The 16,211-nt window shown below is 47.5% G+C and overlaps 1 protein-coding gene across 2 annotated transcripts in view; it reads right to left on the bottom strand.

Moving 5' to 3' along the window:
• Positions 1-16,211, bottom strand: part of LOC138571570 (tetraspanin-33-like) — a 935,706-nt gene that overhangs the window by 778,822 nt on the left and 140,673 nt on the right. For both annotated transcript variants that reach the window (XM_069649203.1, XM_069649204.1), the window contains one exon: positions 5,537-5,661. In XM_069649203.1, coding sequence (XP_069505304.1) covers positions 5,537-5,661 — 125 coding nt within the window. The remainder of the gene's footprint in view (positions 1-5,536; positions 5,662-16,211) is intronic.

Below are 16,211 nucleotides of genomic sequence, written 5' to 3'. Positions count from 1 at the left end.
AGCAGTGCTGGCTTCACTGGGGCCACTAATGGTTTTGTAAATGTGGTAAGGACATACATCCTTACAGTGTTACATCATACCGCTTACTCTTTTCTGTTCCTGCCATAACGCTCTGAGACAGTTTGGCATTTCTCTTCAGGGATCTCTGCCAGCATGTGGGATCCTGTGGTACTCGTGACTTTTCTACAACCTTTCTAGTTATGATACCTCACTCTTTATGGGGTAACTTCCACAAGGATCCCGAATGACAAATGTGATCGCACTCTGCGAACGTGCTTTACCCCCAAGCTCAGAAGATTTGCCATTAGAGTGAATTCATTTGGGTTGGGTGCTCCTTCGCATTAATGCATATTTGATTGTGGATATAGCACACCATAATCTAGATGTTCAGAGTCGTGGTCATCAAGCTCATTGCAGGACCATGAACTAGGAGGTGGGGTCTGCACATAACTGGGCCTGTGTCAGGTATCATGCTGTCACAATACTCAGAGTTTGTGCAATATGAGCTCACAACCAATTTCACAATTCCAGATACCCCACTATTTCTACAATGGCAGCATAGTCTAGGAACTAGTCTGCAAAGAACTAGTCAACCCTTCCACAGTCTCCACCTCACCTCTTCCCTCTCAGGCCGTCTGGAATGCATTGGCCACACACTTCCCTGCAAAAACTCAGGACATTCTGAGCACTCTCTCTTCCCTTTTCCCCTCTCCTCCCCCCATCCTCCCAACACCTCTGGCCTCCCATCCCCCCATGTCTTTCTCTCCTCCTTCTCTCCTATCACATCAATTGAGGTCACTAGAGTTGTCCATCTATGAAGGTTTCCTCCAAACAGGTCTCCCCCTGTTCTTCCAGAACTATTAAGGACAATATCAATTCCCTTGCCCCTGCATTTGCTGATTTCTGCAAACACTCTTTTGCTACTGGATCTTTGCCCTCTTCCACCAACCACTCGCTTGTGCACCCTCTCCTGAAAAAACCCCTGCCGACCCTTTGTGTCCGATTAACTACCACCCCATCCCTAACACCCCCTTCCTTGGGAAACTCTTAGAGACGCTGGTCTTTCCCGAACTGACTCAGCATACTGAGCTTGTCAGTTGCCTACACAACCATCAATCTGGATTCTGAGCACCCAGAGGCACGGAAACTGCTCTCCTGAACATGCATGAAGAACTGCTTGCAACTCTTGATTCTAACTCTCCAGCTGTTCTCATTCTACCTTATCTCTCCTCTGCGTTTGATACGGTCACCAGTTCCCAGTGATTGCATCGAATGCAAAAGCATCGAATGCAAAACCATTGAAACAATGCATTAAAAAAAAAATGTAATGGGGGGATCCCCCAACCCCTGTCTATTGAACCCTCAAAACCCATTATAGTAAAAAAAACCTGAATTTTTTTTGATGCTTTTGCATTCCATACTATGGGGGGCCATTACAAGGTTGGCGGTAAGGGGTTAATGGCACAGGTAAAGGTGCCGGTGCCGTTAACCCCTTACCGCCGCATTACGAGGTCCTTTAGCGGGTCCCGCTAAGGGCGGCTGCTTTTACCAGGCGCCCTTAGTGGGAGCCGCAAAAACAGCAATACCGGGTCCTCCAAAGTTGGAATGGCCCAGTAATTCTCCATTCAGGGAACCCGGACCCGCTATGCGGTAAGGGGGTAGCCATGGCGCTAATTGCGCCATGACTACCTCCAACCTCATAATAACCCCCTATGTATTTGATGCAATCCCTGGATACCACGGTAACCCTCTCTATCCTCATAAAACGGCTCCATGATACCCTTGGTATCTTGGAGCGGGCACTGGACTGGCTGACCTCCTTCCTCACTGACCATCCTGCCCAGTTTATCCTGGGCTCTTTCTCCTCTCCCACTTCTATCCCCACCTGTGGCGTTCCCCAGGGTTCCAACCTCTCCCCCTGGCTCTTTAACATCTACCTTGCTCCGTTTGCACACCTAATTTCCACTTTCTCCCCTTACTTCCAGTGTTATGCAGATGACGCACAACTCTTCTACAAACTTCACTCTGATCCTCTCCTTACTTTCTTCATCATTCCCAACTGCCTTTCTGCCACCCAGTCCTAGTGTGCCTTTAATGTCCTCTGCCTCAACGCCAGCAAGACTGACATCCTTCCCATTGGGACTCCTGCTCCCTCTTTCTTCCCTTCACTCTGGCCACCCACTATGGGCTATCCCACTTCTCCTTCATTTGAAGCCAGAAACCTTGGAGTCCTCTCCAACTCCTCTCTTTCCTTCCTCCCTCACATTCAGGACATTGCCAAGAAGTCCCACTTTCAACTCCACCTCCTCAAAGGAATCCTTCCTTTCCTCACTTTCCCCCAGAAGCTCAATGTCTGTAGAGCTCTGGTACTCTCTAGGCTGGACTATTTCAACAGCCGCTTCCTTAATATACCCTCTTCCTCTCTACGTCCCCTCCAGCTTATCCAGAATAGGGCTGCAAGACTTATTCTTGGCCTTAAACCCAGGGACTGCATCTCTCCGGCCCTGACATCTCTCCACTGGCTCCAGGTTGCTGCAACGATCAAATTCACATCCCTCTGCATCATCCACAAGGCTATCTGGGGCCAGTACCACGCTACCTACAACTGGCTCTCACCAAATACTCTCCCTCCAGATCTTTACACTCCTCTGGTGCCAACTCTCAGCGTGTCAAGCGCTTCTCTAAACAGCATGCTGATGGCCGATGTCTTTCCTCGGCTGGCTCCATCCTCTGGAACAGCCTTCCCCTTCCTCTCCATCTAGAGCCGGATCTCCTCACATTCCAGAAGCTCCTCAAGACTTTCCTTTTCACCTCCTCCTTCCCCCTCTCCCTCCCTTGCTATACCCTACAGTTTCTGATATCAGTGACCAGGTCCCTTATGTGTACTTCTGAGTCCTTTCTCCCACTCCCACCCAATAGCCTTCAGCCTCTGCCCACTCCCAGCACTTGCCTTAAGGTGCCTACTGGCCTGTGCTCTCTCACAGGTCCGCACTTATTGTATTGGCAGTTGACCACTCTTACCAAGTGATCTCTGCCAGGCACTTAACAGCTGCTTGCAACTTACTCACTTGCACTTCCCTCTGTGGTACTCCTAGCACTTACCCTCATCCCGTCTCTCTCTCGGCACTTGCACGTTCTGAATGCTCACAAGGCCTAGTAGGACCGCCTCTCTCTTTCTTCATTGCTATTACATTTGACTTTCATTCCCAAATTCCCTCCCTGTTGCCCTGTGGGCGCTTTGAAACACTTGATGTATAAGTGCCTTACAAATGCACAATTAAATAAATAGTCCCAATTTAACAGCCACGGTATACTATTTCCTTTCCTCCCTCTAATCTACCTATCTCTTCTACTGCTTGTAATCTTGGCGTTTACTTGAATTCCTCTCTTTCTTTCACTTACCACATCTCCAATCTCTCTCGTTCTTGTAGAGCACACATTTTCAATATCTGCAAATTGAGCACCTTCCTTTCCTTTCATGCTACCAAACTTTCAATTTCCTCCCTTGTTTTTTTCCCCGACTTTTCTATTGCTCGTCCCGGTTATTTGGTCCCCCTGCCTTCCGCTTATGTCCACTTAAATCAATCTTCAACTCCTCGATCCGTCTCTTATTTTCCTTAACCCCTCGTGACTCTATCACTCCTCCTCTTTCTTCTCTGCGCTGGCTGCCATTCCACCCTCGGCTCATGTTTAACTTTCTCTGCATGGACACTAAATCTCTCTACAATCTTCTCCCCCTATCTCTCATCACTTGTATCTTTCTCTCTTTGCTCACAATCTCTTTTTCTTCTTAGTGTCCACGCCCGCCCCGCGAACAGTCCCATTCTCGTTCCTTTGTTCTCTTAGCCCCACTCCACTGGAACGCCTGCCCTCTGGCCCTTCACTCTTCTCCCCTCCTACTCTATGTTTCGAATCCACCTTCAAGATCATCTTTTATCCTAATTGCTTTGACCTGCTTCCTGCATGTTGACATTTCATGTACCGTTTTTATCCTGTACAGTGCTTTGGGGTAAAGCGCTATAAAAATGCAAATAAAATACAATTTCACGATCACAGAATATTCCAAGTATTCACAATTCAGGCCTATTGACAAATGTACAATTCAGTTTGTAGAATCCCATGCTACTCTAACACAATTCCAGTATGCTTCCAGTTTGCAAAATCACAACATTGTTTTCAGACTGCACAATTGCTTTACACCGCCAGATTGGCAAAAGCTGTATATTCCCAGATTAGCAGTTCTAGTTCCCAGTATATTCCCAGTTAATTGTCCAACACTGGAATATTCCCAGTTTGGCAGCTGTGCCCTACTGCTAGTTTTTTAAACTGTCAGTACATCCCCAGTTTCCACAATTCAGTGTATTTGCAGTTTTACAATGCCACTGTACTCCCAGTTAAAAATATTCTCTGCATGTTCCCAGTTTGACATTTCCAATTTGCACAATCCAAGCCCACTCCCACTACTGCTTCCCAGTGTATTTCCAGTTTCCACAAAATCAGTATATTACTAGGTTGACAACTCCCGTATGCTCTAGTTTGCACATTCTCAGTACATGCCTGGTTTGCACAATGATAGCATTTATTCCGTTTTTTCAGCTCAAATTGCAAAATCCCACTATATGTTCAATACGTAAACCCAGTGTACCACCTGTCTGGCAATCGTAGCATGTGCAACATCCAGGATGTTCGCAGTTTAACATCCCGGATGTACTACCAATGTGTGTACTATGCCAGTACATTGAACATTTTACATTCCAGTGTATACGGAGATGTACACAATCTCAGTATACACAGTTCGAGGATACTCCCATTTTAAGTTGATACAATTTCACCCTACTCCTATGTTACCATTATGCAATTCTGGTTTAGTTTCCTGTCTGCACAACCCCAGTGTATAACCAGTTTTACATTCCCAGTATGTCTCCTGATTACACAATCCCAGTATCCTACCAGATATAAAATCCCAGTAGTACATTACCAGCATTGGACACCATAGCACATTGCTATGCTGATAATAACAGTCTAACCCCAGTTAGCACAATCCCAGTATTTTACCAGTCTGCACAATCTTCATAAAATTCCAGTTTGAGACTACCAGTATGCTGCATTGGGGAACATTCCCAATCACCATGGGGAGGAAGCAGCTGCTGAAAAATCCCAATTTGTGAAGATCAAGCTGAAGATACGACTGAAAATCCCAGGCACATAGCGGCAGTGTAGGCAGTATGATGGGGCTCAGGACGCATTACACTGAACATGTCCATCCACGACACGAACAAAAAGAGACCCTGCAAAGACATGACGCAAGAACGACCGAAATCCCAGCGCCCATTGGAACATATTGGCAGAGATTGTGATGGGGCTCAGGGCGCATTACACTGAACATGGCCATCCACCACACGGGACAAAAAGAGTCCCTGCAATGACATGACATAAGAACAGCTAGGCTGTAGGTTCCTAAAAGGGCGTAGGGGTAAAGTGCTTTCAAAGAACAATTGCCACAAATAAATAAAAAAGTCCAATAATGTGTACTCACAATTTTCAACAGAATGTGCATGTCCCGCAGCGCCCCCAAGCAACCGAAGAACGTCACTGCAAACATGAATATGCCAACCGTCATTAGGATGATGGACGGGTCCGTTATGGGGGAGTTCACGGAGCCTGAAAGAAGAAGGTATTTTAAAACAGACATTGTCAAAGCCCATGTGTTTTGCTTTGTGTACAGTTAGATGCTTGTGCACGATGAACTTGAAAAGCTGTGCTCTTTTTGTGTTTAAGACAATGAATGCGCAGGTCATTATTTGCGCAGAACACTATTGTGCAAGGTAAGGTGTGTGCAACACAGACGTCTAAGGAACTCTTGTCTTGTCAATAACGGTGGCGATGGTGTTTCATGATTGTAATGTCCTACCTTCATTATTATGCCCTTTTGTTAGAGGCGTAGTCCTCTGTTTATCAACTTTGTTGGTGGCCTGCGACCCACGTGTTAAGGAGACGTTGTTACCGCCTGCAAGCCAGTTCGCGCCTGAATAAAGAAGGGATCAGACGCACAGCCATTGTCTCCTGATTTATTGATTCGTGTCATTTCAGCCTTATTATATTTACTTGCCATGCAGCGCGGTATGATTGAAATCATAACAATGGCGACGAGGACATTTTAAAGCGGCACCGAGGTCTGGAGTCAAACTAGCAGTTCCAATCAAATACACGCAGTGGAACGTCCGGATCGAGGCATCGCAGCTGCCCAGAACTCAAGTGACATTAATCAACCGCCCAAGTAAGGAGCCATCAAGTGCACGGCAGACTCACTCACACGGGAGCAAATCTCTGCCAGAACACGTGTAAACACGCGTGCATTCCATTTGCTCTGCAACAAGCACAAAGACTTTACAAATAAAGCTTACAGGGCACAGAGACATTTCTAGCTGCCAAGCAAGGTCCACATACAGCTTCTCAACAGGGGCCATTAAGATTTAGCCCAGCAGCACCTGGCAGGACCCCTAGGTCCCCAGCAAACCGCCAGAGCCATATTACCACACCAAGAAGATCACAAACATGTCTGAGGCCAACACTGACAGTGGAATCCTGAGCCCAACATCCAGATCCACACCACGCCACACCCAAGGAAGACAGTGGCTCAGAATCACTCCAGCTACAAGCCCTGCAGCCATTTGACATGGCAGACACCAGCAGCCTAGCCCCCAGATGGGCCAGATGGCTCAGGGAACTGCACATCTATATTGATGCATCAGGTGTAAGGGAAGAACGCCGTCTAAGAGGTATTTTACTACACTCGCTAGGCCCAGTGGTACAAGACATTGGCCTCATTACGACCCTGGCGCTCCCGTAATGAAGGGGGCCGGTACGGGACTGGCCCCCTTCATTATGGGAGCGCCTATTACGAGTTTCCCTTTGCAGGACCCGGATCAGATGTCTGGTAAAACCAGACGTCTTTTCCGGGTCCTGCGAGGGGAATTGGGACACTTGTAATGTGCCTGTTGTTACCTCCCTCCCCATTCCCATTGAGCCCTATGGGGGCTCAAATGGGAATGGGGAATGGTTCCTGCAAGGAGGAATTACCGGGTCCCCCTATATCGGAATGACCCGGTAAGTCACCATTGCAGGAACCCAGTACTGGAGCCCAGTTTGGAGGCAGCCATGGTGCTAGTAGCACCATGGCTACCTCCAAACTTGTAATGAGGCCCATTGTGTTTGAAATGCCTGAATCCAACACAGACACATTTCAAGGTATTATTGACTCATTAAACGCCTACTTCGCACCGCAGAGAAATGTAGACTATAAACGGCACATCTTTCATACATCCACGCAAGAAAGTGGTGAAAATATGGACAACTTCGTGATGAGGCTAAGGAAAAGAGCAAAATATTGTGACTTTGACAGTTACTCAACAGATGAAGCATTAAAATCTTAAACCATAGCCGGCTGTCCATCACATTAGTTCAGAAAGAAACAACTTCAAAAGAGCAGAACGCTAGAAGAAATATTGCAACTCGCACGGGCTGACTCTGCTCTTGCACTACAGACAGAATCTCTAGGCAGCATCAAAATTACACAATCAGCCTCAACTGCATCAATATGCCCTATCGGAACGACAAAGGACCCCATAGAGCAAAAGAAATGCTATAGGTGTGGTTTTAAATGTCCCCATGTCGGCCCATGCCCAGCCATTGGGGACAACTGCGATAAATGCGGTGGAGAAAATCATTTTCAGTCTGTCTGCAGGAACATCAACTTCTTCAAACTGACAGAATCGAGCAGGGACACATGGAGGCAAGATCGCAATCCAGGGCGGGAAAGCTCAAGATCCCGCATGAGGCACTCGCCCGCCGCCTCCAGATATCAGTCTCGGAGCTCGTCACGTGAGCCACCACGAGAGGAGGAAAGGCGGGAAGAAAGAAGAGATTACACCAACCACACCAGAACCAGACATGATTCACAACGACATTCCAGACAAAAGATTCGATAGCTAGATGACTCCCCTCGCAGGAGACGCGAGTCGCATTCATCTTTATCCAGTGGAGACCGGAAAAGAGGATATGTGCAGGCCATCGGAAACAGCAAAGCCGCAGAATACAGCCCCACCCTGCTGTTACAAGTAAATGGACAAAACAGAGAATTCTTAATTGACACAGGAGCAACTGTAAACGTAATAAATGATGAGGCCTACAAATTACTCACCTATAAAAAATCGCTGAAAGAAGCAGACATGCTGATATATCCCTATGGATCAAACAAACCCCTAAATTGCCAAGGGATGTTCACGGCACACTGTCAACACAAGGACAAGAGTCAGAAAATCAAAATCTACGTCATAAAAGGCAAAGTGCCAGGTGGCAGCATCCTAAGTTGCAAGTCGGTAATCCAGATGGGACTTATTCAAATAATGTACCAAATAATGTCAGCATACACTGCCAGCCCAAAGGACATGGTGCAGAAAATGTTCCCCGCCCTCTTCACCTGCCTGGGAAAACTAAAGGACAAGCATGTCAAATTGCATATTAATCCGCAAATACCTCCGACGGCGCAGCATTACAGAGGGATTACTCTCAATATACAAAAACATGTTGAAGACAAAATTCAGTCATTATTGCAGCAGGACATCATTGAACCAGCGTTGGGACCAACCCCCTGGGTATCTCCAATTGTACCAGTACCCAAGAAAGACAACAAGGACAGCATTTGCATATGCGTAGATTTGAGGGCTCCAAACATGGCCATAGAGCGAGAAAGGCACCTTGCCCCAAGAATGACTGATATGATGCACTTACTTCACGGAGAAAAAGCATTTTCAAAATGAGACTAAAACAAGGGATACCACCAGCTGAAGTTACACCCTGCCCCAAGGTACATCACCACTTTCTCAACACACCTTGGCCTGTTCAGATATAAAAGACTCAGTTTTGGGGTATCTTCAGCTGTGGAAATCTTTCAAAACGAGATACACCAGGTAATAAAACACATCCCAAATTGCTTAAACTACTCCAATGACATTTTAATATTCGGCACCACTCAAGACAGGCATGATGACTCTCTGAGGAGAGTCTGCATAGCCCTGGAAAATGCCCACCTCACACTCAAACCTGATAAATGTGAAATTAGCAAATCCACCCTAAAATTCTTCGGACACATTTTCTCGAGAGATGGCCTGAAACCCGACCCCGAAAAGGTTCAAGCGCTAGTATAAACCCCCACACCCACCTCGGTATTGGCAGTACGCTCATTCCTTCGCATGGTGAGCTATTGCACCCGCTATATACAAGACTTTGCATCGGTAAGCACGCCTGTCATGATGCCTACCCCCGGGGAACCAGACCAGGTCCAGCAACCCCGGAAGCAGGCATCAAGTTATTTTGAGCAAGCCCAAAAACCCCTGCTAGGGGCTGTTTGGGTGCGTCCTGGCACCTATGGTGCCAGGCTCATATGGAGAGTTAGTCCTGGCGCCATGGGCGCCAGGCTCATAGAGTAGACTTACCTGATGCAGACCATGCTGCAAGCTTACCTGATGCAGACCATGCTGCAGAGCTCTAAGCCAAATGAGGCTTGGAAGGGACTATTTTACCTAGGAACTATTTTTTACTCGGGTGGGGCTGGGGAGGAATACTTACCTGGGACTATTTTGGAGGCTATTTAAACCACGCCCGAAGAGCAGCACACGCTTCGCGTTATTCTGCATCCAGCAGCGTAACACTCACCGTGTCTGCAAGCCTGCATCCAGTCTTCTGCCACGCCCACCTCGAGTCTGCAGCTCCTAGAAAAAGGGAGGAACAGAAGGAGAAAAGGTTAGAATAAGAGCAAAACCTTCGATCCTTACCTGAATTCCGGATCTACCGCGCCTTCGAGCTGGAAGAAAGAAGCATTTTACGTGCGCCGCCTCGCCTGCTGCAGCGCCGCGCTGAACTCACCGGCCTTAGCAGCATCCTCACGATCCACCGCATCCTTCTGCATGTTCCCGCCGCACTCTGACACCTAAATGGAATACAAGAACAGCAAAGGAGAGCCAAGGGAATAAACAGAAGCAATAGTAACTACCCCATAGACTTACCTGATTACCGCCGGGGGTACTATTCCTCTTCATGGGTCGGGACAGTCTCCATTGCATCCTCGCCGTACCCCGGCCCCTAAGGGGAACAAAAGGACAACAAGGTGAGACAAAGGGACAAACAAGGGGAACTCTTCTCACCACAATAGACTTACCTAATTTTACCGCCGGAGGCATTATTCCCCGAACTTCATATTTTCTCTCCTCACTTGAATAAGGGAGCAAGCAACAGGTTACATTCTGGCCTTATTTTATTGAACTGTGTAGGATAAGCCAAATCCTTACCTGAACTTCGTCAGCTACCACGAGGAACCCTTTGCTGGGGTCAAGCTGCAAACTGCAAGGAATCGGACAAGAGTGAAAGTCAGACATGTGAACTCTTACGAACTACATACTTTTCGGAGTCAATATTGTTCTGGAACTCACCAATTCCTTCGAGCCAGTGAAGCAAATGGTTATCAACGCGCCCCTGCGCTCAACGCAGGATGGAGAGCTCATCTTTTTAAACCGTCAGGTGAGACTCTAAGAGGGGACATCAAAGGTGATCTGTGGGGAGAACAGCGGGGGTGGGGAGATTTACGCTCAACTACACGGGTGGTTAATTCCCTTTCTCCATTTGCAGAAGAATATTCCTACGGGCCAAGCAAACAAAGCTAGGTGGGCCAGTCCAGTCTGTCATCTCGGCCCTACGCGTCACATTGGTGGAGACCGCAGCTGTCCAGTTCAGATCGACGCCTCTGTGGGAGCCAGGTGAGCGTAACAGAACGCGAAGCCTACCCACAAATTCCCACCCGGGCGTTATGGATACCTCAGAGACTGACCAATTGGCCCAATTACTAGGGGAACTGAGGGCTGAAGAGCATTCCGCCTGTCAAGAAACCAATGCTCTTAGGAGAGAACTGATTTTGTCAAAGGAGCGAACTGATGACCTTGCTAGGCAACTATTGCAAAGCCAGGCTGGACAAGTACCCCTACCTGGTTCCGGGGGAAATCCAGCTCCTGTGTTATCGAGAAACCCTGTGCAAATAAACCTACCAGGAAATATTCCATTAGCTCCACCCGAACGCTTTGCCGGAGATCCCAAAAGGTTTGCTGTGTTTATGAACCAATGCCGCTTGCACTTTTTATGCAGACCTGGAGCTTTCCCAAACGATCAAGCCAAGGTAGCCTTTGTATTGTCATATCTCAGCGGCAGTGCAGCTGATTGGCCAATTCCACTAGTTACTCAGGAGGACCCAATTCTTCGGGATTTTCAGGGCTTTCAAACTAGCATGGAAAGACTATTTGCCCAGCACTCCCAAGGACAGGCCCTGGATAACGAACTTTTGTCCCTACGACAGGGCAACCAGGACCTTCTATCCTACATCGCGACCTTTAATAGGTTGATAGTGGAAACTGGATGGCCTGAGGTAAAATGAATCACGTTATTTCATCGAGGGCTTCGAGGAGAACTCAAGGATGTCTTGGCTCAAGTCGTGAACCCACCTCAAGACTGCGCTGAATATATAGACTTAGTGGTCCAGTTAGATCACACACTTTCGAACAGAAAGGCTGATTGAGCCAAGTTTGAGAATCGGGTGTTAGTCAAAACCCAAGCTAACCTCAAAGGAGCAGATGCTTCAGAACCCATGCAAATCGGAGGGGTTAAAGGACCCCTAACCCAGAAGGAAAGAGAAAGGAGACGGCAAATGCAATTGTGTCTATATTGTGGAACTTCTGGGCATTTTCTATGGGATTGCCCTGTAAAACCACCCAAGAAGGTGGTAGGATCTGCTGATAAAAGCCATATAGAGTCAGACTCGGGAAACGACCACGCCCGACAAGCGTAGAGGTCCGCTTGCCGAGCTTGAAGAAGGATACTCAGACCTCACATTTCATCATACCAATGGTCCTCGTAGATCCAGGGCAGCCATCGCGTATGCACGCAGTAAAGGCATACATTGATAGCGGGGCCATAGGAAACTATGTGGACTATGAATTGGCTTCCAGGATGAATCTACCTCTCTGCCGAAAAAACCACCTCAGATGTCATCACCGCAGTCGATGGAACTGAAATTGCCTCTGGGCCTGTAACTCATTCCACCACAGAGATGGCACTATTGGGTCAGGATGGGCATCGAGAGACTATTGTGTTTGATCTGATCGAAGCCCCACAGTTCCAAATAATACTGGGGATACCTTGGTTGGAAACACATAATCCTTGTATTGATTGGCGAGAGAAGAGAATAACCTTCCCGGATTGTGCACAAACCTGCTACCCAAAGGAAAATCAGAATGCAGGCCTGGCCACAGTAACCACAGCAGTCATGCAACTACCTCCAGAATACCAAGAATTCCAGGATGTCTTCCAAAAGGAACAGGCAAACACCTTACCTCCTCACAGATCGTACGATTGTCAAATCGATCTCATACCCGGTGCACAACCCCCTTGTAGCAGGATCTATGCCCTTACGGAACCTGAGAACCTTCACCTACGACAATACTTAGACCAGTACCTTGCCAATGGCTTTATTCGCCCATCCAAGTCCCCTGCATCTTCAGCTTTGTTCTTTGTGCCCAAAAAAGGAAGGTGACCTCAGAACGTGCATAGACTACCGCGCATTGAACCAGATAACTGTTAAGAACCGATACCCATTGCCTCTGATCCCTGAACTACTAGACCAAGTGAAGGACGCTTGTATATACACTAAATTAGATCTCCGGGGGGCATACCATCTGGTACGTGTAAAAGAGGGCGACAAATGGAAGACTGCTTTCCGCACTAAGTATGGGTTATTCGAATACCAGGTGATGCCACCAGGTGATGCCTTTCGGGTTGTGCAATGCACCAGCAGCCTTCCAATACTTCATGAACGATGTTCTTCGTGAACTCATTGACGTATGTGTTGTCGTGTATATCGATGATATTCTAGTATACTTCTCTTTAGAATCTGACCATGTGAAGCACGTCCGAGCAGTCCTTGAGAAATTGTGCCAGCACAAACTATATGCAAAACTAGAAAAATGCGTTTTTTATGCCACAGAAGTTGAATTCCTTGGGTTTATCCTGACCCCAAAGGGAGTCTGAATGGACTCACGAAAGGTGGACGCAATTCTTAAGTGGCCATCACCAAGTTCAGTTAAAGGAGTACAAAGTATGCTCGGCTTTGCCAATTTCTACCGCAGATTCATCCCAGATTTTTCACATGTCGTACATCCCATCACAGCACTCCTGCGAAAAAATAAACGCTTTATATGGACTGAAGAATCTGAAAATGCCTTCCAAGAGCTGAAAGTGAAATTCACGTCTGCACCTGTGTTAAAGCACCCGCGCCCTGAACTTCCATACATAGTGGAAACTGATGCATCCAGTCTAGCCATGGGAGCTGTCCTGTCTCAAAAGGACCATGAAACTGGCCAGCTTCACCCAGTAGCATTTTGGTCCAGAAAGTTCTCGGCACCCGAGTTAAACTATGCGGTTACCGACAAGGAATTTTTAGCCATTAAATCCGCCTTCATGGCTTGGCGGCACTATCTTCTCGGTGCCAGGCATACCATTCCTGTGATCACTGATCAACGGAACTTTCAGTACTTAAAAACAGTCAAGGCCCAATCGTCACGTCAACTCCGATGGGCATTGTTCTTTGCCGAGTTCGATTTCGTGATAACCTATCGACCAGGTTGTAAGAATGGTAAAGCAGATGCCTTATCCCGAATAGGGATGGGAGAGGCAGAAGTGAACCCAGAACCAGTACCTATAATTTCCGAACAAAGGATTCTTGGCATGACTTCTCTACAGACACTAGAGGACATTCAGGTAAAGATCCAGCAACTCTTTGATCCTACAGCCCTGCAGGACTGGGTAAAGAAAGGCCCGGACTATTCTGTCACCAATGATCTGCCTTATTACCAAGGGCGGCTATTTCTGCCACACAAGGAACTACAAGAGCTAGTCATTTCTGTTATCATGATACCCTAATGAAGGGGCACCCAGGTATTGCAAAAACTGAAGCTAAAATTAAAAGGCAATTCTGGTGGCCCACCTGGCGAAAGGATATTAAATCATTTGTGATGTCTTGTGGCATTTGCGCCCAAAACAAAAGTCAAAAGAAAAAACCAGCTGGACTCTTACAACCTTTAGACATTCTGCCTACACCATGGCACACCTTATCGTTTGACTTTATTACTGATCTACCTCCTTGTAATGGGTTTAACACCATTCTAGTTATTGTGGATCTTTTTTTCCAAGATGGCCCACTTTATTCCTTTAAAAGGACTACCTTCAGCCTCGATCCTGGCCAAAGAATTCCTCAAAAACATTGTTCGCATACATGGATTTCCGTCCGCGTTGGTCTCTGACCGGGGCAGTCAATTCATTTCACATTTTTGGAAGAAATGTTGTCAATTGGCGTAAATTGACGTGAGATTATCGACCAGTCACCACCCCCAGACCTATGGTCAAATGGAGAGGACCAACCAGACTCTTGAACAATACCTGCGTTGTATGTTACATCAGACTGAGAGTAATTGGAAGGACATTCTTTGGATCGCCGAATATGCATACAATAATTCAGTACATTCTGGAACTGGAAAAAGCCCCTTTTATACCCTCTATGGGCACCACCCTCGAACCTCAGACCTTGACTCACCCCAACACTTAGAAATGCCCGCAGTGGACCATCTACATGCTACGATTACACAAGCCTTTAAGGAGGCAACTGCACATTTAAAACAGGCGAAGGAGAAATATAAGAAAGATGCTGATCGGCATAGAAGTGATACTCCACAGTACCAGATATGGGACCAAGTATGGTTGGACACAAAACACATACCTCTCAAGCGAACGCGGACCTTTAACCCTAGATATTTGGGACCTTACTCTATTAAGGCCATTATCAACCCGGTGGCCGTCAAGTTGGACTTACCTGCTAATATGCGAATTCACCCCGTCTTTCATGTGTCACTTTTGAAGCCAGTGCAACGAGGGACAAGATTAACCAAGCCACCAGACCCCGTCCTTATAGAAGGGGAACCCGAATTTGAAGTTAAGAACATCCTGGACTCCAAGATGGTGAAGTCAAAACTTTTTTATTTAATCGACAGGAAAGGTTACGGACCACAGGAAAGGTCTTCGAAACCTAGTGACCACGTGCATGCACCTCGATTGGTGAAAAGATTCCACTGAAATTTCCCAGACAAACCAAAACCACGGGGAAGAATGACTTTAGGAGGGGCCTTGGGGGGGAGTGCTGTCATGATGCCTAACCCCGGGGAACCAGACCAGGTCCAGCAACCCCGGAAGCAGGCATCAAGTTATTTTGAGCAAGCCCAAAAACCCCTGCTAGGGACTGTTTGGGTGCGGTCCTGGCACTTATGGCGCCAGGCTCATATGGAGAGTCAGTCCTGGCGCCATGGGCGCCAGGCTCATAGAATAGACTTACCTGATGCAGACCATGCTGCAAGCTTACCTGATGCAGACCATGCTGCAGAGCTCTAAGCCAAATGAGGCTTGGAAGGGACTATTTTACCTAGGAACTATTTTTTACTCGGGTGGGGCTGGGGAGGAATACTTACCTGGGACTACTTTGGAGGCTATTTAAACCACGCCCGAAGAGCAGCACACGCTTCGCGTTATTCTGCATCCAGCAGCGTAACATTCACCGTGTCTGCAAGCCTGCATCCAGTCTTCTGCCACGCCCGCCTCGAGTCTGCAGCTCCTAGAAAAAGGGAGGAACAGAAGGAGAAAAGGTTAGAATAAGAGCAAAACCTTCAATCCTTACCTGAATTCCGGATCCACCGCGCCTTCGAGCTGGAAGAAAGAAGCATTTTACGCGCGCTGCCTCACCTGCTGCAGCGCCGCGCTGAACTCACCGGCCTTAGCAGCATCCTCACGATCCACTGCATCCTTCTGCACATTCCCGCCGCACTCTGACACCTAAAGGGAACACAAGAACAGCAAAGGTGAGCCAAGGGAATAAACAGAGGCAATAGTAACTACCCCATAGACTTACCTGATTACCGCCAGGGGTACTATTCCTCTTCACCGGTCGACGCAGTCTCCATTGCATCCTCGCCGTACCCCGGCCCCTAGGGGGAACAAAAGGACAACAAGATGAGACAAAGGGACAAACAAGGGGAACTCTTCTCACCACAATAGACTTACCTAATTTT

Source organism: Ambystoma mexicanum, chromosome 1p (assembly GCF_040938575.1).
Source record: "Ambystoma mexicanum isolate Mex_15411 chromosome 1p, UKY_AmexF1_1, whole genome shotgun sequence".
In the NCBI taxonomy this organism is placed as follows: Eukaryota; Metazoa; Chordata; class Amphibia; order Caudata; family Ambystomatidae; genus Ambystoma; species Ambystoma mexicanum.
This window is presented reverse-complemented; position numbering and strand designations above follow the sequence as displayed.